Genomic DNA, 22,416 nt, shown 5'->3' with positions numbered 1-22,416 from the left:
CAATGGAATTGAAAATGCTATGGTTATTAGTTGTATTATGTTTAAAATAAAGTGAAAAGAATAAAAAGAAATACCAAAACCAGGTTCTGTAATCAACAAAAAATGATTTTTGGAGTCTTAGCTTAAATTAGAGGACATGATAGATATCTTTATTTATGTGATTGCTATGTAGTTTTGCTCCGAAATATTATTATTTTGTGTAGCTTCAAAGGTGAGAACTAGGACCAGGGTGCAGATTTCAACCCAACACAAGTAAAGTGAGAAATCAGATGCTGAATATCACTTGCCAGGAATGCTGGAGGGAATTCAGGTTTTTGATGAGTAACTAGAAAATTCCATGTAACAGATTCAGTAATTAAAAAAAAAATTTCATAAGAAATTTTGGACTTTTCCTGTTTCTACTGTTGCCATTGTTGTTTTGTTTATAGCTAATTTCTTGAAATGTTTCTCAAATTATTTATGTCACGTCTTCAGAAATAATGCTTAGGACTGTGCTATATAGCTTCAATTACCATCACTTGTGTAGAATTTAGGTGCTGAAAATACAGACTGTGAACTAGGTAGATAGTGGGTGGATCTGGCAGGATAGTGAAGAAGACATTTGCTTCTAGCTCTTATGTTCCTGAATTAAAAATATATATATATATATATACATATATGTGTATATACACACACACACGCATTCACAATACTTTATTATTTTTATTTAAAGATTAAAATTATAAGGCTTAAAGAGACTTCTATTACTCCAACTTTCCCAGACTAGGGGGAGAATGCTGTTCCTTGGTTTCAAACGTTCCACTTCTGACCTGTGACAAGCCTATTAGTGCCAGCAACATCATCATTGACCATGTTTATGGATACTTTATTCTTATAGCATTTCTGCATGGAAATCTTTGTAAGCTCTTTCCAGATATTGTCTCTTACAGGCAGCATTCGACTTTATAACTTAGCTTGAGATGCCACACCTTTCACAAGAAGGATCAGCAAAGTACTTGCAAAAAACCAAAACACTAATCCAACAGCAAGATGGTCAGAAGTTGTTCTGATGTGTTCTAAGTGCTTTTCCAAAGAAGAATGAGAACCAATATTTAAATAGAGAGGAAAGGGGTAGCTGATGCAATAAAGCTGGTGAAATGAGAAAGAGCATCCAAGAAGACCTCAATACTGTTAGACTTTTCAAGCAGTGAGAGCTATGTAGAAATCCTTCTGTGAACCATAGAAATAATAAATGCTGAGCCCATTGGAACATAATCTCAATCAGCAAGATGCCACTGCCGTCCAGATTTCCTCACAGGGCCCTGCTAAGTCCATGCCAAAACTAGCAGTGAATTTCTCCCTTCTAATCTCCCCTAATGCCTTATTTGATTATTGTCACTGCTCTCTGACCATGCACTGTCCCTCCAGACTCTCATTCCCCAACTGAGTCAGTCAGAGGAGGATAAATGTCCACTGGGACACACTCTAAGACCCCCAACCACCTTGTTCCAAGTGAAAGGACAGAGCGAAGAGTGAAGAGATCAAGGGGAACCCTCCACGTTTAGCTGGCAACCTTTTCATCTTCATCTACTGGATTACTGGCTGGACACAAACAAGAAGGGCTATGAGTGGTCCCGGAGAGCGCTCGAGTTAACTGGAAAGGGGGAACTGGCTGGCAGGAGGAGAAGGCAGGAGGAGGGCGAGCTGGGCATCTCAGTGCACTGCAGGATGGTGTCGCCTCTGCCCTGTCTGTACATTGTTCTCTGGTAAGACTTTGTTTTCTGACTTTTCCTTTTAGCTCCAAGGCAAGGGCAAGCATACATCCACTGGGTGACTTCTATACCAAATCATAGAAGCAACCTGGATGGCATGGCTCATCTGTATGGTGGGGCAGACGGGGCTGGAATAAACAGCCTATTTTCTCTGAGGCTGGGAGGGAGGATCACTGACTGTCTACTCACAGGGTAGAAAATGCCCTAGGGAAATTTGAAGATGAGGGAAACCTCTATTCCAAAAACATCAGTCGGATCCTGGACAACTTGCTTGAAGGCTACGACAATCGGCTGCGACCGGGATTTGGAGGTAAGAGGCAAGCCCTTCCTAGACTATGTGTAACATATGTGCCCTTCTCCCCCTTAGTGCCAGTCCAGGGCCCAGAGGCCTCAGGACAGCAGAGCAGGAAGCTGCAGGGCACTGGGGTTGGGGCAGGGGCATCCAGTCTCTGTCCCTCCCTCAATTCCTGGCCTTATACATGAGTCACTGGAACTCTCTAAGCCTCCACTTTCTCAACAGTGGTGGGGTGCATAAACACTGCTTGTCTCATGGGGTGTGAGAGTGTAAATGAGATTCTCCATATAAAACACAGTTTTAAGCATTTGTTCCATTAAAGCTATCACTAAACATTAATTATTACTGTAGTTGTTAGAATACTAATCCAGTTTTCTTTCCTTCCTTACACTTTGCAATTTGGCCGGAATAAATTCAAAATAATGCAACTAGTCTGAGTTTTTAAGAGTTGAAAAACCAAAGGACCCTTGCTACTGGAATTACCTAGGATGGGTTGTAGATTCTGGCTGAGAGAAGGGACTTTGTGAAACAGTCATTCCATTCAATCCCCTTAATGTCGTTGATGATAAATGTCCCTTTGGGCTAATTTCAGGTGCTGTCACTGAAGTCAAAACAGACATTTACGTGACAAGTTTTGGGCCCGTGTCAGACGTGGAGATGGTGAGTGAGCTCAGAGTGAGGAGAGTAATTTTGCTTAAAGGAGGAAAGGACTGAGTCCCAGAACGAATGATAATGGACATTGTTACCAAACTTGGCTCCAGATCTAAAAGCAGTATATGCACTCATGCTGGGAAGGAACGGCCATTAGAGCAGATTATTGGCCAAATCTCCTTCACATTTCACTAAAGGCTCTGCTTGAACATGAATCTGAGGAGACTTTTTAAGATGATATCCTCTCTTCTGTTAACACATCAAGCGCCGATTCTTCCTTACAAAGAGAAGATTCTCCCCCATCTTTATGAAGCTTTAGGAAATTTATGGAGGTGTGAAAAAATAAGAAAAATGGACTGCCATGTAAGAGTATAATGAGAAGACCTATTAAACATAAAACGTGGCTGTTTGGGCAGTGCCCCTTCTCAGTACGTTATTAAAACAGTAAAGGGAGTCCTTTGGAAAGACTAATGCATTCCACCTTTTATGTTTGCAAATGGACCAGTAGGTGTTCTGGGAACTCTGTTCCAGGTACAGATGGCTGTAGGATTCGTAAGAGGGTATTTATAGTAAGTGGCAGTGAAAAACTGAACCAGTTTTTTAGAACAAAGTGTACCATGATATTCTTTCATGTTTCTCAAGTAGTGTGTCCCCCTAGAAATAAAATATAAATACTAAAACTGAAGAAAAACAGAACTCTTTAAAGTGGTGCATTAAATGTACTAGGGGGGTGTAATTCTAGATTAACATTTATTAGAGACTTTCATTTTCTGCTCTTTGATCTGAGAATATAAGCAGAAAAGAAAGGAAGAGAAATGTAATATGGGGGAAAGGAGTAAAAGGGGGAAGAGAAAGGAAAGGAGAAAAGAGTAAGAAAAAATAACAAGGAAGAGGGGCAGAAACTAAGGAGCACTTTAGGAGATAAATGTCTTAAGAGTTGAGAGAAAGGAGTCAGCATTTCTTCAGATTCCTCAACATTTTAACTATCAATTTTTTCATTTGAGCATGACTCACACTAAGAATAAATAATCATAACTATATTCTACTGTAGCATTGAAATCTGGGGACACTTAGAACTTTATTTTATGCATGTGTCACTTTTTTAAGTGTATTTATACAAGAGAGGCCTGTTATAGCCTGGATCACCATTATATGGATATACTGTATGTCAAATTATATTTTTAAAATATAATCACCACTTGCAGTAATAGGTCTCATAAAGAAACATATAAAGGATACAAAGCAATTCTTTGCAATATTTTGACATAATTATAAGTTACTAATTATCACTGACTTTTGCAAAGGCCTTTATCATAATACTTAAGTTCTTAATGTCATTTCATAAAAGCCACACATTAAAACATAATTTTGATTATGCATACTTAAATGAGGCTCTGTTTGAGTAATCATGATAATATTTGCTTTTATGTTCTCTGAGAACTATATAAAATAATTATGATGTGCAGACAAAGTATGCTTATCAAGTCAAGTTTCTCAATCCTTGGAACTGTACTAAGTGGCACTGCGTTGCTCAGATATACTTTTGAAGGTAAACAAGTTGCTAAGAGGAATGATTATACTAATTGATGGTAGAAGGCCAACACAAAACTTAGATTAAATCTTATATTTTTATTCTAAATTAAAGAAGGAGAAATCAGTAGGTCAGTAGATAGAGACATGGATTACTGATAGAAAAAAGGAAGAATGTTGAAGGTGAACATGGAGAAGGGAGGTTTATACAATATCAACACTATTGTCTATAATAATATTACAATCTTACAGTGTGAAAAGTAATAATTCACTGGTTATAGTTCTCCTGATAGGCTATTGTCATAAAAAGTTGCTTTATTTCATAAATTTTAGTATTGAGTATATAAGCTAGTGAATAAACTATTCTTAATAAACCATCTACCCAGCATGCGTGAATATTTTACTTTCTCTTAGGAGTACACGATGGACGTTTTTTTCCGCCAGACTTGGACCGATGAGAGGTTGAAGTTTGGGGGGCCAACTGAGATTTTGAGTTTGAATAACCTGATGGTCAGTAAAATCTGGACACCTGACACATTTTTCAGGAATGGCAAAAAATCAATTGCTCACAACATGACAACGCCTAATAAACTCTTCCGAATAATGCAGAACGGAACCGTTCTCTACACCATGAGGTGAGGCTTCCCCAGGTCTTTGTCCTCTGCTCACAGGATTTGTCCATCATACTAACTCAGAACCACTTATTTCAATGTTCCTTAGGCTTACCATCAATGCTGACTGTCCTATGAAACTGGTTAACTTTCCTATGGATGGGCATGCGTGTCCGCTCAAATTTGGCAGTTGTAAGTGACCCAATGCTTCTGAGAGTTAAATAATGTATTCAGAATACATAATTATTTGGTTTTAGTCAGGTTAGAAAGCAAAAGAGAAGTACTACTCTGATATTCTCTGTATAATTCCTGTAATTAACTTACTTAATCATGTCTGTCAATCTTATACATAGAGGTTTTGGTCACCAGGATTAAAGAAAAGTATTTTTTAAAATTTATGCTTGTATTTTCTTTTCATAATGGACAAGATTTGCTTTGAAAGAAAAAAAAACACAACTAGCCAGATTTACTGCAATTTGTTTAAAAAATTCAGATGCTTACCCCAAAAGTGAAATCATATATACATGGAAAAAAGGACCACTTTACTCAGTGGAAGTCCCAGAAGAATCCTCAAGTCTCCTTCAGTATGATCTGATTGGACAAACAGTATCTAGTGAGACAATTAAATCTAACACAGGTAAGAATTTAACCAACATGTGAATGGAATCCTACAAGGTGACTCCAGTGCATATTTTCAAAATATCTTATTTGTTTTTCCTCTGCATTAGCCATCCTCAGCTAAACTTGAAGTTTTAAAGTGATGAGTAGCTTTAAGATGGATTTTGCAACCATGTGCATATATAAAGATTTGTATAGCCTTGGAGTGAGTAGTTTTGTATGTATGTGACACAAAGAACTCCACAGAAAACAATAGGCTGATGCATTTATCATCTGCTGATCGACTAACTTTGTCATACGTTGAAAAATGTCTTAGCTTGTTTTCTTCCTACACATATTAATTTAAGGATCTGTAAGATTTATTTCTAACTGCACTCTTTTTGCACATTGTCAACAGCAATAATACTGACATACCTGTCTTCCAACAGGTGAATACGTAATAATGACAGTTTATTTCCACTTGCAAAGGAAGATGGGCTACTTCATGATACAGATCTATACTCCTTGCATTATGACAGTCATTCTTTCCCAGGTGTCTTTCTGGATTAATAAGGAGTCTGTTCCAGCCAGAACTGTCTTTGGTATGCTTCACTCTTTGGGCTCTCCTTCCCATCATCCTCCAGCTCACATTCTTGTGTATTTTAAGGGGAATATTCACACCAGTGAACTTTTTCAATCCGCAAAGGAAATAAACTTCTATCTCATTCAGACACATGTTTCATATGAAGTAACCTTCATCTTATCACAACTTGTGTGGTGAATCAACAAAAGATTTGTCTCAGCAAGAATTCTGGCCAGTTTCCTATGACTTTCACGTGCCCTATTTTGGAGAATTTCTTATCTCAATTTGCTTTTTCATAACTAGAAAAAGCAGAAAATTTAAAATGACATGTAATTCAATGAAAACAAAAGCTAAGATACTGAACCCATGAATACACAGAATATATCTCCCTTTTATTAGGTAGGATCATAAAAAATTTGCCATTTTTTAGGTCTAAAAATAGTTAAATATCACCAATTTCCTATTGTTCAGCCTAAATATTTAGTTACATTTATGCTATATAGAATCACTAACAGTGTGACGGAACAAAATGAAAAAAGAAAAAGAGCTATAACAGAAAATATCTTCTGTAACAAAGCTCAATTTTTTTCTCAGCTTTCATGATTATAAGTTTACTAGCTCATAGGGAAGACCTAAGTTTAATTGAAATCTCAGATGAATTCTGACTTTTTAATTTACCACAGTAAAACAGATTTCTTTCTGTAAATTATAAAAGAATATTTATATAATGTTGCTAATCATCTTTGGATTATATAAATCCTCCAAGACAGAAAACTGCTGCAAGATGAGTGATGAAATTATTTTCTTGTGATTAAATATTTTATCTTAAAACCAATCTAGAAATTAAAATATTGTGAAATCTAATTTTATATTTATCACCTATACAAATACTTATGATGAAATATTATATCAGCATTAAATATGATCAGAAGTTCAAGATTGTATTACTCATGTAATAATAATTTACTATTATATTATTATTGTTAAACTAAATCACTTCAAAAAATAACTTTTTGAGCAACTACAATGTATGCAAGGTATTGAAAGATACAAAAATATGGATGCCTATGATAATAATTGTGAACAATTAAAATAGTAAAATAACAAAAATTACATTTGTAACTGAAATCTTCTCCAATAAGTTCCCATTTAAGCCTGTTATTCGATTGCAAATGCTAATACTGCATTTCTTATTCTGTTTGGTTTTAGGAATCACCACTGTTTTAACCATGACCACTTTAAGCATCAGTGCCCGGCACTCCTTGCCAAAAGTGTCTTATGCAACCGCCATGGATTGGTTCATAGCTGTTTGCTTTGCTTTCGTCTTCTCTGCTCTTATTGAGTTTGCTGCTGTCAACTACTTTACCAATCTTCAGACACAAAAGGCCAAACGGAAGGCGCAGATTGCAGCCTCACCCCCAGTGACAATAGCAAAAGCGACTGAACCCCTGGAAGCTGAGATTGTTTTGGTAATTGTTTACTTTTCTAATGTTACCCACACTGTATAGGAGAAGGCAGACTGAATAGTTATTGCAAACAACTAGATAGTCCAAAAGTAATATTAGTAATAAAGTTCTGTAATTTTGGTTCCAAGGCCAACTTCTCCAACTTCACAGGAAAAAGCCAAGCAACAGTCCTTCATTTATCTTTGCCCTAAACTTTTGGTATTCCTCTTTCATCATCCTCACTAGTACTGGCAGATTTCAAGTTCTCAGAGGAGACAAGAAAATTCTCAGCCTTTAGATGTTTCCTTTGAACCGGTTCCCATATACCAACTAGGGAGAATAAAGTTAAAAAGAAAGAAAAAAACGTTCCTAATGAAGCTCCAGAGTCTGAAGGAAACAAACAGGGACTCCTATGAACAATTTTTGTTAGATATCCGCTTGTTGCTTTAATCCAGAGGGGCAAGATGTATATATTAGATTCTGTGAATGCTGAGTCATAAGCCAAGTTTTTGATTGACATGAAAACATTCTCATGTTCACATTCATGTTATATGTATATAACATGCATATTTTATGTATATTAATTTTTGCAAAGACTTAATCAGTGAAAAATACCTATAAAATTAAGTTTAGATTTGTGGTGACTAAATGCTGGTCCCCAAAGCATTTTTTAATAAAAAATAAATGATAGCATTAATAATTCAAGGGTCACAAATGTGCCCTCAAATTTCAATTATGTACATGAATAAATTCTCACAATTAAGTTGCACGTACTGCTTAAAAAAAGGATTGCAGAATTGATTGACAAGTATATATTTTTACTTCAACACAAACTCCAAACTGTAGCTCTTGAAAAAAGGAAAATTTTGCTCTGCAAAATCAAGCAATGCAGACAGTTTGAATTGGAAATTTCTTTATAATTGATCAATTCTCATATTTCCAAATCAAAAAACCAGTTAATCCTTGCTTAAATTTTACAATAAAAATTATGACACTATATGTATTTTATTCTCCAAATACTGAGATATTTATTGGCTTTAAAAGATCATTTTTATTGAAACTTTTCTCTTTGATAAACTAAGAAACTTGTTTGAGAATTTGCATTTTCTCCAAAGGATAAGACCAGTTCATGATAAGTGGCAATTCATCATTTAAAGATTTTTTCCTTAAATTAGACCTCATTAAAAAAGAAGTCTGCCATCCAGTAATCCAGTCAAATTACACTTGAAAATAAAAAAAAAAAAAAAGAGAGAGACTCAGAGAAGGGAAACATTAATCACTTAGAAAAACTAAGAATTGATTCCAGAAATCCTAATATTCACAACTATACAGAGGCTGACACCCTGACCTCCCTAGCACTTTCTCAGAGACTGAACTATATGAAAGAGTACATACCACTGGGTAAAAAAAAAAAAAAAAAAAAACTTTTCTGAATGTAGGTAAGGTGATTTCCAAAATTCTTTCATTTAATGATGCTTGGGAGGTGCTAATGGTAAAGAAACCACCTGCCAATGCAGGAGACACCAGAGATGTGGGTTTGATCCCTGGGCTGGGAAGATCCCCTGGAGGAGGAAGTGGCACCCCATTCCAGTATTCTTCCTTGGGAAATATTATGGACAGAGGAGCCTGGCAAGGCTACAGTCCATGAAGTTGCAAAGAGTTTGACATGACCGAGCACACACATTCCCCACACATGTGTTTTCAAAGGTCACAAAAATATAAATTTATAACAAAAATATGTTAATCTGAAGACCTAGTTCAAATGAGTTGAGAATTCTATTTTCCACAAAAGATAAATTCCAAGTTTTTTTTGAGAATTATTTTATTTGTAAAAACATGTGATTATGTTACAACCTGTCTGTACTTATATAGATACATAACTATTATATTGCCCAAAGGTCATATATTAACATATATCTAGAAAGGAAGAAGAACTAGTATTAATCAAAATACCATTTAACAGTGCCTTATTTGACAAGTACAGTAAAAATAAGAGGAGAAATTCATGAGAAAAAGAGTAAAAAGTGATTTTGAATATAGTCATTGATCAGATATCAAGACAAAAGGAAAGACCAACTTCCTTACTTCAACTTTTTTAAAATATGGATTACTGAGAAGGATATGATTTCAAATCCTTGGAGAAAGAACAGAGTTATCATTCCCTAAGTCTATTATTTTAAAGGTATAATTTATTAATAAGATGGAATTTAAGATCTCAGGTCTTCATATAGACTATCTTCTAATAGTTCTAAAATAGTAACATATAATTAGGCTGTCCTGTGGGAACTTGTATAAAAAAATTGGATTCAAATCATCTCAAAGTACTTTTTTCCTTGCAAGTTGACTTTTTTTCCTATGAAAAATTATATTTCTAAACCTGGCTCCACTTAAAATATTTCAAGGCAATGAAAAGGAGACTTTTGTTTCTGAAAGGCTAAGTCAAAGTATAAAAATAAAAACCAAAAGTAACCAAACCTAACAATATAAATCTTGTAAGCATCAAGAAATAAATACAGATGATTGCATAGAACATGTACATTTTATTTATTTATGTCAAAACTTGGCAATTGCTTTTTATAATATAGAGGAACAAACATAAATTACATATTTGGAATTTATACAGCACAATGGTATATTATGATTACAAGGTCATTTTTTCTTTCAAATACCATGACATTTAAAAATGCCTATTCAGTTGTAATCAAAATAACATTATTTGGGTAAGTTGGACATTGGAATAGCAAACCAATATGGCAAAGTTGAAATGAGATTTAGTGCTTGGATATTTCATGCGATTCTAATTTGTATGTTTTAAAGTGCATGTTGCTTTTCACAGGAAACTGGTTAGAATGAATGTGAAAACTTTATCGCTTTGAATTTGACCTTGAAATTTATAATAATGATAAAGAAATTCAGACATTTAAAATCTAGTACTCATACCTGAAGAGACTAAATCTAAATCTTCAGAAGTGTTCTACAGATTAATACTCTTTCTGTTGTTAAGGCATTTGGAAGTGGAGACTTTATATTTTTAGATTTTGAGAAGAAATTGTCCCGTGCTTCTTCCCTGCTTATATGGTATCTTTCCATATTGTTTTTATATGGTATGCTATTTTGGCATTAGAAAGTACTCCTGTATTTATGCTTCAGAACTTATTATTTGTCTAGGGTGTACTTATTTTGTAGATAAGACTGAGTTCAGACTCTGATCTCTTTTGGAATGTTAGTATTCTTTTTATTTTAAACATTTAAGTCCTCACCACCAAGTTCTTAAGAATGAATCCTCTGCCCCACTACTCAACACATCCAATGTGATGTCTCTTTTTCATGGCAGGTGTGATTTTTTTTCACAAATTATCTATAAAGTTGACCAAAATTTAATTAGTTGAGAGAATAACTGTGTTTATGTTGATTACATGGTTTATTTTTCTTGTCACCTGACACCAGTTTATTGAGTACCTAATGTGTTCAAATTATTCATACCATAAACATTTGTTAAGTGCCTTTATCTGCAGACCCTTTGTAGAACATTGAGAATTCATTTGTAAGCAGCATTGATAGAGCCTCTTCTGTCATGGAACTGCCCACCAAGCAGGAAGAGAGGGCAATCAAGGAGCCATGACAATGCACTGTGATAAAGGTTGTGGTTACAGATGTATAGGAGGCTGAGGAAAGGCCATGCAAGAGTATTCGCTCAGTCTGGAGGGGGTGATTCTGGAGGAAGCGGTGCCTATGTTGAGAATAGAAAGATGAGCCTGGCCCTGATTTAGAGACATTAAGTCAGTTATTAGCAACTTGGGCACAGAAAGGGAAGTAAGACATATTGTCCTTTCTGTACTCTTTTCAAGGCTGAAACATCTGCTGGGCCATAACCATGTTGCCCTTCAACCGTGCAGAGAAATATGAAGCATAGATTTACCTCCCCTGTTCCTAATATTGCTGAGATTTCTTTGAATACTATCATTACTCCAAAGAATTAGCAGTTGAATTAAGACAATCAGAGACTCTGAGGACCAGGAAGACCCTTCCCACTATCATTACTCCAAAGAATTAGCAGTTGAATTAAGACAATCAGAGACTCTGAGGACCAGGAAGACCCTTCCCCATGGTAGCACCATCATATGACTTACAGAGAGGGTGGGGTGGGTCAGAGGAGAAGTGTAGGCAATTAGCTCTTTCCCTATACCTTCCATCAAATCCCCATCCAGTATTCCTTTTAGGACCCTTCAAACATTTCAGTGTGGTTTTCAGACATGTCTCTAGCACCACTGACCTACCAGATTGCTACCAATAAGCTGTTTCTCTGTAGATATTCTGGAATTGTCTCTGCTCCCAGTTCTACCAGCTATAAATGTAAGGACATTTGACAGAGTTTGTTTTCTCCATAATTATTAATACTATCATTTTAAAAACTGTCAAATACTAAATGTTTTCAAAAATAGGTTCTCTTGCTTTTGGCGCCCCAGTTAAAAGCAGATGCTTTGTTTGCCCTAGAGTAATGCGGCCCTGGTTGGAATATCTCCCCTAGGGGGTAACCCATTGCTCCCTCCTCTTTAATATATTAGACTCACTGAATATTGTATCAAAATTGCTCTTAGTACTTCCAAAATGCCTTATGCCTATACCAAATAACTGACTCTCACAATGTCCAGTTTGACTCCAAGTACCTTTGCAATATGGCGTTACTTAAAACAAAGCAGTGCTCTAAAAATACCAAAAGCAGGATGGCACTGAGCAGCAGGGGAGCCCTGGAAAAATTCAAAACCACAGGTGTTCCACTCAAAACAGTGACAGCCCCAAGCTGAGCCCTCATCTGGACTCTGACAAAAGCCGATTTTACCATCAACTGAAGCTGCTGAGCTTACAATAGGGCAGGCAGAATCTGATGCAAACCTGTAGCTTGAATGGCTTGCAAAATAGGCTTTCTTTTCATTTTAGAAATTCAATGTGATTCTTCTAAATTTTAGATGTCCAGTCTCTATACTGCCGATTTCTAATTATCCAGGAACTGATTATCCTGCATGTGCGTTATTCAGCTCTCTGGCATTTCCTTGAGAACCTTGTATTTGTTGCCTGCTAGAAACCTCCCAGGTGGCACTAGTGGTAAATAATAACCCGCCTGCCAAAGCAGGAGACATAAGAGATGTGGGTTCAGTCCCTGAATCAGGAAGATCCCCTGGAGGAGGGCATGACAACCCACCCCAGTGTTCTTGCCTGGAGATCCCTGTGGACAGAGAAGCCTGGCAGGCTACAGTTCATAGGGTCACAAAGAGTCAGACACGACTAAAGTGACTTAGCATAGAAATCCCCCAGCCATAGCTGTAAATGAGACAGTGTAATTCTAAACCAGTGATGCTCAATGGTGGGTGTCCCCGCCATGATACAAGGACATTTTTGGTTGTCAAAACTCTGAGGATGTGGGTGCTACAGGTATCTTATGGATAAAGGACAAGGATGCTACTCAACATCCCATGATGTACAGGACAGTCCCCACAAATAATAAGTATCAATATATCAGTAACTTTGTGGCTAAGAAACAACCGTGCCCTAAACCCTAAAGCTGATAGAAGGAAAAAGAGTATTTATTAAGATTATGCTCTTAGCAGTGGTCCCCAACATTTTTGGCACCAGGAACTGATTTCATGGAAGATAATTTTTCCATGAACTGGGGTTGGGGGATGGTTTTGGGAAGATTCAAGCACATTACATTCAATGTGCACTTTATTTCTAATCTATTGCTGCCTCTCATCTGACAGGGGTCCCCAGGCTCTCTGTAGCCCAGAGCTTGGGGACCCCTACTCTTAGGCATCTAAGAGGGATTGAATTCAAGTGCTACCACTTATTACTTGTGTGAGCTTCCTGCTTATACCTTCATTGGCTTATCTCTAAAACAAAATATTATTACATTAGAGATTCTTTCTAGGAATAAGCAAAATAATGCAGGCAGAGTGCCAGGTAGTGCTTGTAAATGGTAAGTGTTTAGATATGGTTCCTATGTGCATGCCTGTGTGCTAAGTTGCTTCAGTTGTGTCCAACTCTTTGTGACCCTTTGGACTGTAGCCCACCAGGATCCTCCGGCCACGGGGATTCTCCAGGCAAGAATATTGGAGTGAGTTTCTATGCCCTCCTCCAGGGGATCTTCCTGACGCAGGGATCAAACCCACGTCTCTTATGTCTCCTACATTGGCAGGCAAGTTCTTTATCACTAGTGCCACCTGGGAAGCATGGTACTTATAATGTAATATAAACAATATGCTAAAATACAATGTAAAATAACCCTGAAATATTTTGTTCCCTTCTCTTTGCCTGAAAACTCTTCTAAGTCTCAGAAAATGTTTAGATTTTCATTCATTTATTGATTTAGCATATGCTTATGAAGCATTCACAGTGTTCTATGCACTGGCTAGGCAGTTTGGAGTACTTACACGTGAAAATAATATGCCCTCTACCATTAACAAAGATTTCTACATTAAGATTTCAAGTCAGGAAGGGGGATAAAGCACAACAGAAGTAATGCTTACGGGAAGATATGATAGCAAGAAGAGTTGTAACAGCTAAGTAGGCAGGAAGTATATAATGAAGAGACATTTTCTTTCTCAAGTTCTTAAAGAAAGGGAAAAAATCATATCAGCAGTAAGGAGAGCCTTCATTTTATCAACCTTGACCTTTCTGAGCATGGGGAGCACAAACAAGGAGCCTGCGATCCAGGAGACACGTCACAACGCTGTGACGGTGTGAAAACTCCGAGGACCCCGACGCGGATCCCCATCCCCACTCTTCCTTCTGTCCTGCCGCCTGTCAACCTGGTCCACAGGGATGTCATTCGAGCTTGGTGCCAGCAGCTAAAGCTGAGCACCAAAGGCCCGAAACTGGATGGATATAAACGACTCTGCAAATATGCTTACCCTCATCAAAAAAACTTTCCTGCCACGGCACAGGAGGCCAGGATCCTGTCACTGTCGAAAAGGATAAAGATAGAAAAGGGGGAGCTACCCCTGGAAGGCTCCGAAGGGGCTGCTCCTCCTACAGGGGGGCCACCTGCCCTCGAGGGAGCTCCTCCGCCTCCTGAGGGAGTTGTCTCGACTTCTGCCCCCAACTCAGAAGCTGTGTTTGCCGCCTGGAGCAGGATGACAACCAGGGCCATGAAGACGGAGCCAGTACACTCACAAGAGACTGGTGAGGTCCGGTGGTGCGTGGTCCACGGGAGAAGTCTCCCAGCTAGCACAGGCGGCTGGGCTCAGTTACAGTTTCACGCTGGGCAGGCCTGGGTGCCTGGAAAGCGAAGGAGGGTGTCCGCACTCTTCCTGATACCTTCTGGCGATTTCCCACCCCCACACCTGGAGGACAATATGCTGTGCCCTGAGTGTGTACACAGGAATAAAGTTTTAACAAAAAGCCTGCAGTGAGATCATAATAGCAGTAAAAGGGTACAGCTATGATTATAATTAATGATAGAGAAGTGACTACAATCAACTCCACGGTGACTTTAGACAGCTGGACTCAGGGCCACTCCATTCTCTCCATGCCTCCGGCGTCCAGGGTACACAGCCTGCTTACAAGGTCACGTGAAAGCCTGTGAGCTGATGGGAAACACAAGCAGAAGTGACTGTCTCTCCAAAGATGACCAGCCCTAAGGGAGCAGAGGATAAAGGAGATGGGGACATTTAAAAATACTAAGTCACCGAATGGAATTAATTTGCTTGAAAATGCCTCAAGTAAATTTCTACATTGGACAAGACAGATCTTATAGGCAACAGTTGCAATTTGGTCATGTACACCTCAACCAGATATTCAACTTTATCATCACCAGGCATGGTACAAGCAGAAACGTGTTGTCACTGACAATATTCTTATCCCAAAGACTCTATTCACAGGGAAGCAATCAGTCCTGATGATGCCTCTTGTCTCAGCGTAATTAGGTGAGCTTACCTTCTTTTTGGTGTCAGTTACTTAGATGCACCCATCCGTATGTAAATATTCACAACCTATGCACTTAAGACGTCTATTTTATGTATATATGAGTTATATATAATTTTTTTTAAGTGTTCCGGATTGAATGATACATTATAGTGCCTCTAGTAAAAAGGCAACTAGAAAATTTTAAAATTAAAACTTTTATTTTAAAATAGAAATACTCTAGACCGGAGCAGGACTGAGGCTGGGCCAGGGCTGAGGCAGCCGACGCCCCTCCTTCCCATCTCTGGATCCTGCCCAGAGTAGGGGGCTGCAGGCGAGGAGGGCGGAGGACGGCTGGGCGGTGCCGGCTGAGACCAAGCTGTTTGCGGTTACAAGGCAGGGATCGCTGCAAACACCCACCACAGAAGCACTGTGGCATCTCTTCCCCCGCCCGCTTAGCAGCCCCCAGGGAGACTGACTGCCTACTCACACAGAAACTAGTGGAGACTCTGAAGCCCTTTGGGGTTTTTGAAGAGAAGGAGGAACTTCAGTGCAAGATTTTAATTTTGGGAAAATTAACCTGGGGAAAGACTGGATACGAGAAATCGGCGAAAGCAAGAATCTTCCGCAATCTGTAACTGAACATGCTGATGGGGAAATGTTTACATCTGGATCTTACAGATTAGGAGTGCATACCAAAAAATACCAATATCGGTGCATTATGTGTTGCACCAAGACATGTTGACTGAAGTGACTTTTTCACCTCATTCTGTGATAAGTTGAAATTACAGGGAGAAGTAAACGATTTAAGAGCTGTTGAAGAGGCATTTGTACCAGTTATCAAACTGTTTGATGGGGTAGAGATTGATGGTTTGTTTGCAAGATTAGCACTGCAGACCATTCCAGAAAACTTGGACTTAAAACATGACAGTCTGCTTAAAAATTTACATGTGTATAAGAAGTCTTAATGATTGCAGGGTTTTGATTTCATTGCAAATCAATGAAATGGTTTTATGAGATGTTTTACATCTAGTATCAAACATTGACAACTTCAGGTTAACCCTGAGGGCTATCAAACTGTGGGCCAAATGTCACAATATCTACTCCAATATATTAGGTTTCCTCGGTTGTGTCTGCTGGGATATGCTCGTAGCAGGAACTTGCCAGCTTTGTCCAAATGCGATAGCATCAACTCTTGTACATACATTTTTCTTGGTATTTTCTTAATGATATGTGTTTATATTAAAATAAAGTTGATTATAGACACTGAAAAAAAAAAAAGAAAGGGAAAAAATCCTTACAGATGAAATGATTATTGTCTCTAACTTTAAAGATGGAAACTTAAAGCTTAGGGAGAATCTATGACTCTTTTGCCATGTCTAAGTCATAGAGCAGATAAGTAGTGAATGTGGAATTGCAGACTAGGGCTTTCTGACTCTGTTGTCCTCTAATTCCTAAGCAACCCTTCATAGAGACTGCCTGGGGAAGCAGATGAGGAAAGGAAGGATCCTATCATAGGAGATGTTTAATTTCAAGCTAACGCTATTATGCATAAATTTTTCATGCATTAGGTCTTGAATGATCTTGCTTAACTCTGAACAAGGGCTGTTTGGCAATCCTCATTAAGCCATTTGTGACACTGTGACATGCCAAGAGACTGACAAATAACTTCTCCCCACATCTCCAAAAGAGAGAGCGAGATAAAATAATACATTATGTTTTTATGCTAGATTATAATTTACACTTTTCCATCTCAAAGAACTTGTTCATGTCTGCCCTCTGTCTCCCTTAAAAAGAGAGAAACATAGGTGACAGACAGACAATGCATGCTATTAAAAATCAAGACAGGTTTAGAAAGAAGATCCACTCTAAAGCCTTGCCCTCTTTATTCTCCATTAAGATACTTAGAAAATTTATTAGAGTAAAATATTTTAATGTTCTGTATATCTGGAAGGAGGAGAACTCTTTTTAAAGGATTAAATAGTGACACATTATGCTCTTTCAGGTGGAGAACATTTTGATAACATATACAATAGTTGAAAATTCAAATTAGAATTTGGGGAACATGATAGAAAGCTTTGACTGACAATGCTATGTTTATCTTCTAAGACAGGCAGCATGTATTAAGACTGAAATACCACCACACTGGTCCTATCCACACACTATTGGTGACCCTCGGCACAGTTGTCCTCAGTTGTCACATTTTTTTCAGTTTGTTTAACAATTTATTTGTAAAACAGACTAACAAGACAGCTGTCTACAATGCCAGATATTATACCCATATATCAATATCTAGATTGAAAATTGTATATTACAGATGTAGGCACTGAAAAGAAAGAATGGTCAATGAGGGCACCAGAAATGGAAGGAGGCTCCAGTAAGAAAGTGAAGCTTAAAATTGACTTTGAGGAATGAATAGAATTTATGAAAGGAGAGTGACAATGGTTTATAAAGCAAAGAATCAAAGAAGGTTGTCACATATTTTTAATAGAAAATGTCACTTATTTCCTATTCAAGATCAGTAGACTGGGCAATCTTCTATTTGAAACTCTCTTCACCCTCCAACACCTTTGATTTATTTATTTCTGTCCACAGTGCCTAGCCCACTATCTCATCAACAGATAACAAGTAAAGATATTCTTTGCTTGAAATTCACCATGGTCAAGGCTAATCAGACTTCACAGTGATTTATTCTTGCTTTTGGTAAAGAAACAGGGTTTACTATGGCCCCCAAAAGCACAATGGGCTTGATGTCTCTGTGATGACTATTACTATTTAGATGTTCAGCAACACCCATGACAAATCAAAAGCAAAATTCAGGAGTAGAAAGAGAAGAGGTTCTTGGGGTTGATGTTTTCCCAGAGTCCAAGTGTCACCGCATCGGCGGGCCATTCCGGTCCTGTGGTTCCACCAGCACCGGGTAGGCAGCCGCCTCATGCTGTTGCCATGGGGCTGCTGTCTAAAGCCATGGGAGTTTGTCCATGTCAATAACACACCCTGCCGGGCAGCAAAGTGGCGATTTTGCTTCCAGAGAGGAAACAAGGCAGTTTTACAAGGGCAGGGATAATGTACAGCATGTGTGTGAAGGCAGGGACTCAGCAAGGACAACCCAGCCACAAGGAGAGTGATTATTACAGGCTGTATACAAGAAAACGTAAGAATCCAAGGAAGTCCCCCTAGTCGCCACCATTTTGAAAGGTGTCTAAAGCAAACATAATTAGAGTCTCTGAAGCAGGCTCAATATTTTACAGTAAAGAAGAGAAGATGCTGGGATATAGCAAGCACTGAGATTAACCACGGTGGTTTATTACTGGCTGTGAAAGCGTGGGTGAAGCAGTTCCTACATCTAGATCTCAGCCTCTCATCTGTTACTCAATGCACTGAATATCCCTTTCAAGACTAGAATTGGTTGTCCTCTGATTTCAGTGGAATAGAAAAGCTAATGATAGAAAAGAACATCTAATAATTCTGAGGTTAGTAAATGTATCATTTTTAGTAATTTAAGATGGAAGGAGACAGTAGAGAAGTTCTGAATAGGAAGCAGAAAGCTCACAATACAGAACTCTGGACCAAGAGGCAGTCATATTTCGAGGGAAGAATAGTAAGGGCATTTCTACTTTGTGCCTGACTTTTGATGTACATGAGCACTTTAAAATTTTTTTGCTATTGTTCATACCTCAGTTGATTCAAATATATGAATGTGTGAAGATTAGGCTGTAAGCTGGGACCATGCCTAGAAGAATGTTATCATTTAACTGAGCTGTTATTTTATGGTATTAACTAATTGCCCACATACTCCAAAATGAAATTCCCTGTCATTGTGACGTTCCCTCTCATTGCCTATACACATTGCCATATAGGTTTATGCATAACTGGGGTAGTGGGTGGATAAACCCTTATAACCTGGCTTGGCTCTTCCTAATAGTACAATACTCAACACAGTTCCTGGGACATGGATCATGCTTGGCATCAATTGCTGATACATAAAATTAAGGGATATTAAGTGAAATTTGCTCAGTCATGTATGACTGTTTGAGACCCTATGGACTATATAGTCCATGGAATTCTCCAGGCAAGAATACTGGAGTGAGTAGCCTATCCCTTCTCCAGGGGATCTTCCTGACCCAGGAATCCAACCAGGGTCTGCTGAATTGCAGGCAGGTTCTTTACCAACTGAGCTACCCGTGGCTGTTAGTAAATCAATGTTTTTAGAATTTGTTTTACCACCTTTCTGTAAAAGTAGCACCATCAAATATTATTAAGAATTTGATGACACTGCCCTGGTGATCCAGTGGTTGGGACTTTGCCTTCCAATTCATTGCCGGTGCAGGGGGTGCAGGTTCAATCCTTAATCAGGAAACTAAGATCCCACATGTCTCATGGTCAAAAAAGCTAAACATAAAACAGAAGCAATATTGTAACAAATTCAATAAAGACTTTAAAAATGGTCCACTTCAAAAAAAGAAAAAAGAATTTGCTGGTACTTTAACTTATATGATAGAAAGAAAGAGAAAGAAAGTGAAGTTGCTCAGTTGTTTCCGACTCTTTGTGACTCCATGGTAGCCTTCCAGGCTCCTCCATCCATGGGATTTTCCAGGCAAGAGTACTGGAGTGGGTTGCCATCTCCTTCTCCAGGGGATCTTCCTGACCCAGGGATCAAACCTTGGTCTCCCACATTGCAGGCAGATTCTTTACCATCTGAGCCACAAGGGAAGCTCAACTTATATAATAAAAGTCAGCAAATAGCTGTCAATGATGATGAAATGAACGCATGATGTCTGTTCCTTTACCTAAGCAGAATATATATGTATATTTTTCTCTACAGCATCCTGATTCGAAGTACCATCTGAAGAAAAGAATCACATCTCTGACATTGCCCATAGTTCCATCCCCTGAGGCCAGCAAAGTCCTCACAAGAGCTCCCATCTTACAGTCAACACCTGTAACCCCCCCACCCCTCTCTCCAACCTTTGGAGGTACCAGTAAAATAGACCAGTATTCTCGGATTCTCTTCCCAGTTGCATTTGCAGGATTCAACCTTGTATACTGGATAGTTTATCTTTCCAAAGATACAATGGAAGTGAGCAACAGTGTGGAATAGCTTGCAGCCATAATAACCTGTATTCTGTAAGTTCTCATTTTCTGAATTTTTAAAAATAGCAATGAGACGTGTATAGTTGCTTTTCTGAACATGAAATCAAAATTGAAATCTCTAACATATAACTTTGAGTAAGCCTGTATGGGCAGAAAAGCAGTAATGTTACTCGTCACAATTGGAAGGTAAAGATTGCTAAAGAATATGACTTTTCTGTACATTAGAGAAATGTTATAAAAGGATATAATGGATTCTGGATGAATTTGCCAATCTTTGTCCTTCATTGTTCAATATTTTAATTGTCACTGTGAATAACATTTGCCACAAAGCAGATAAAATAAGAAATGCTGACACTTCTAACGGTTGCCTTAAAATATAATTATTTTGGCTTAGTTCTGAAAAGAACAAAATATAAATAGTCTAAATATTTATCAGTAGGTTAATGCCAGCATGTTGGAGGCCTTTATGCTAGTAAAATGGCTTTCAGGGGCGTTGTAAAGCCTGCATTGAGCTTAGCCATTTGTTTTAAACCTTGCTGTGCTATTTTACGTCAATAAAGTATGTTGTTTTTATACATATGAATTATACATAGATCATAAACTCTATATGCATTGTATATAGCTTCCGTTGGACTGCAGTACAGTGTTGTTTTATCTCATTAAGCTCTTCTTTTAAAATAATATGTTCCTCATAATTCCATGAAGTGGTAGAAGGCCTGTTTATTATGCCTGTTCTTATATCTCATATTCTTTATCCTTCTAAGTGTATCACTAAACAAAACAATAATAAACATGGTTCTCTGGATCTGTTTAATAATGCTCAGAAGAGTTTCCTCAAGTATGGGGAAAGGAAGTGGTTACCTCGCCAGCATTAGTGTCCCTTGGGATTCTGAGAGGTAGAAAATATGAGTAGCAGATTTGGTCATCCCGTTCTTAAAAAAAAAAAATGTGAGTTTGTATTGCAGTAGTCAAACCTTCATCTCCTTTCTGCTCACTCAACACGCTTTCTGTTCTAAGATAAATAGGGTCTGAAAGGTGACTATAGTTGATAACACTGTATCATATAATTGAAATTTGCTAAGAGAACAGAAATTAAATGCTTTCATCAAAAAAAGTAAATACATGCGATGATGGATATGTTAATTAACTTGAAAGAGTAAGTCATTTCACAATGTATACATTTATTAAATCATCCCATTGTACACTTTAAATATCTTGCAACTTTATCAATTGTACCTCAATCAAGCTAAAGAAAAATGAAGGAGGCTATTTTTATCCCTTTCTACTATTCCAGCTCCTCCTGATACCAACTCTACCCGTGCTTCTCCCACACAGAATGGTGTTAGGGAAACCGGAACTAGAAGCAGGAGAAAGCATGTGGTATGGTTTGTGCAGATCAATAAATCCCTCACTAACCATAGCTGGGTCTTAAAATCACTGAGATCAGCCAGAACTCTGAACCCAGAAAGAAATATTCTGGAATTACTACTCTTGCCTTTATCCAGGAAAATACCAAAAAAAAAAAAAAAAAAAAATTCTATGGTCAAACAAATTAAAGTTTAATTGAAATAGCTCTACTAAATTAAAAGACGCTTACTCCTTGGGAGGAAATTTATTACCAACCTAGACAACATATTAAAAAGCAGAGACATTACTTTGCCAAAAGGTCCTTTTAGTCAAGGCTATGGTTTTTCCAGTGGTCATGTATGGATGTGAGAGTTGGACTGTGAAGAAAGCTGAGCACTGAATAATTGATGCTTTTGAACTGTGGTGTGGGAGAAGATTCCTAAGAGTCCCTTGGACTGCAAGGAGATCCAACCAGTCCATCCTAAAGGAGATCAGTCCTGGGTGTTCATTGGAAGCACTGATGCTGAAGCTGAAACTCCAATACTTTGGCCACCTCAAGCGAAGAGTTGACTCATTGGAAAAGACCCTGATGATGGGAAAGATTGAGGGCAGGAGG

At 38.0% G+C, this 22,416-nt stretch overlaps 2 protein-coding genes and 1 pseudogene across 3 annotated transcripts; all 3 read left to right on the top strand.

Annotated features, from left to right (window-relative positions):
* The first annotated feature begins 1,283 nt into the window (after positions 1–1,283).
* On the top strand, positions 1,284–21,267 carry GABRA6 (gamma-aminobutyric acid type A receptor subunit alpha6). Of its 2 annotated transcripts, XM_043464782.1 has the most exons (9): positions 1,285–1,745; positions 1,943–2,061; positions 2,639–2,706; positions 4,642–4,862; positions 4,948–5,030; positions 5,332–5,475; positions 5,885–6,037; positions 7,228–7,487; positions 20,185–21,267. In XM_043464782.1, exons 1-9 carry the CDS (start codon positions 1,708–1,710, stop codon positions 20,458–20,460), a joined length of 1,362 nt encoding a protein of 453 aa, XP_043320717.1. In that variant the 5' UTR covers positions 1,285–1,707; the 3' UTR covers positions 20,461–21,267. The 2 variants fall into 2 exon arrangements, with proteins under 2 accessions (XP_043320718.1, XP_043320717.1); XM_043464783.1 differs by lacking the exon at positions 5,332–5,475 and having other exon boundaries at positions 1,284–1,745.
* LOC122439602 (developmental pluripotency-associated protein 4-like) lies at positions 8,060–16,115 on the top strand. The gene is made up of 2 exons (XM_043464784.1): positions 8,060–10,541; positions 14,138–16,115. Exons 1-2 carry the CDS (start codon positions 10,539–10,541, stop codon positions 14,867–14,869), a joined length of 735 nt encoding a protein of 244 aa, XP_043320719.1. The 5' UTR covers positions 8,060–10,538; the 3' UTR covers positions 14,870–16,115.
* On the top strand, positions 14,899–16,586 carry LOC122439380 (annotated as a pseudogene).
* Positions 21,268–22,416: the final 1,149 nt, after the last annotated feature.

Source organism: Cervus canadensis, chromosome 4, assembly GCF_019320065.1.
Source record: "Cervus canadensis isolate Bull #8, Minnesota chromosome 4, ASM1932006v1, whole genome shotgun sequence".
Lineage (NCBI taxonomy): Eukaryota > Metazoa > Chordata > Mammalia > Artiodactyla > Cervidae > Cervus > Cervus canadensis.
Note: the sequence above shows the minus strand (reverse complement) of the source record. Positions and strands in the feature narration are given on the sequence as shown.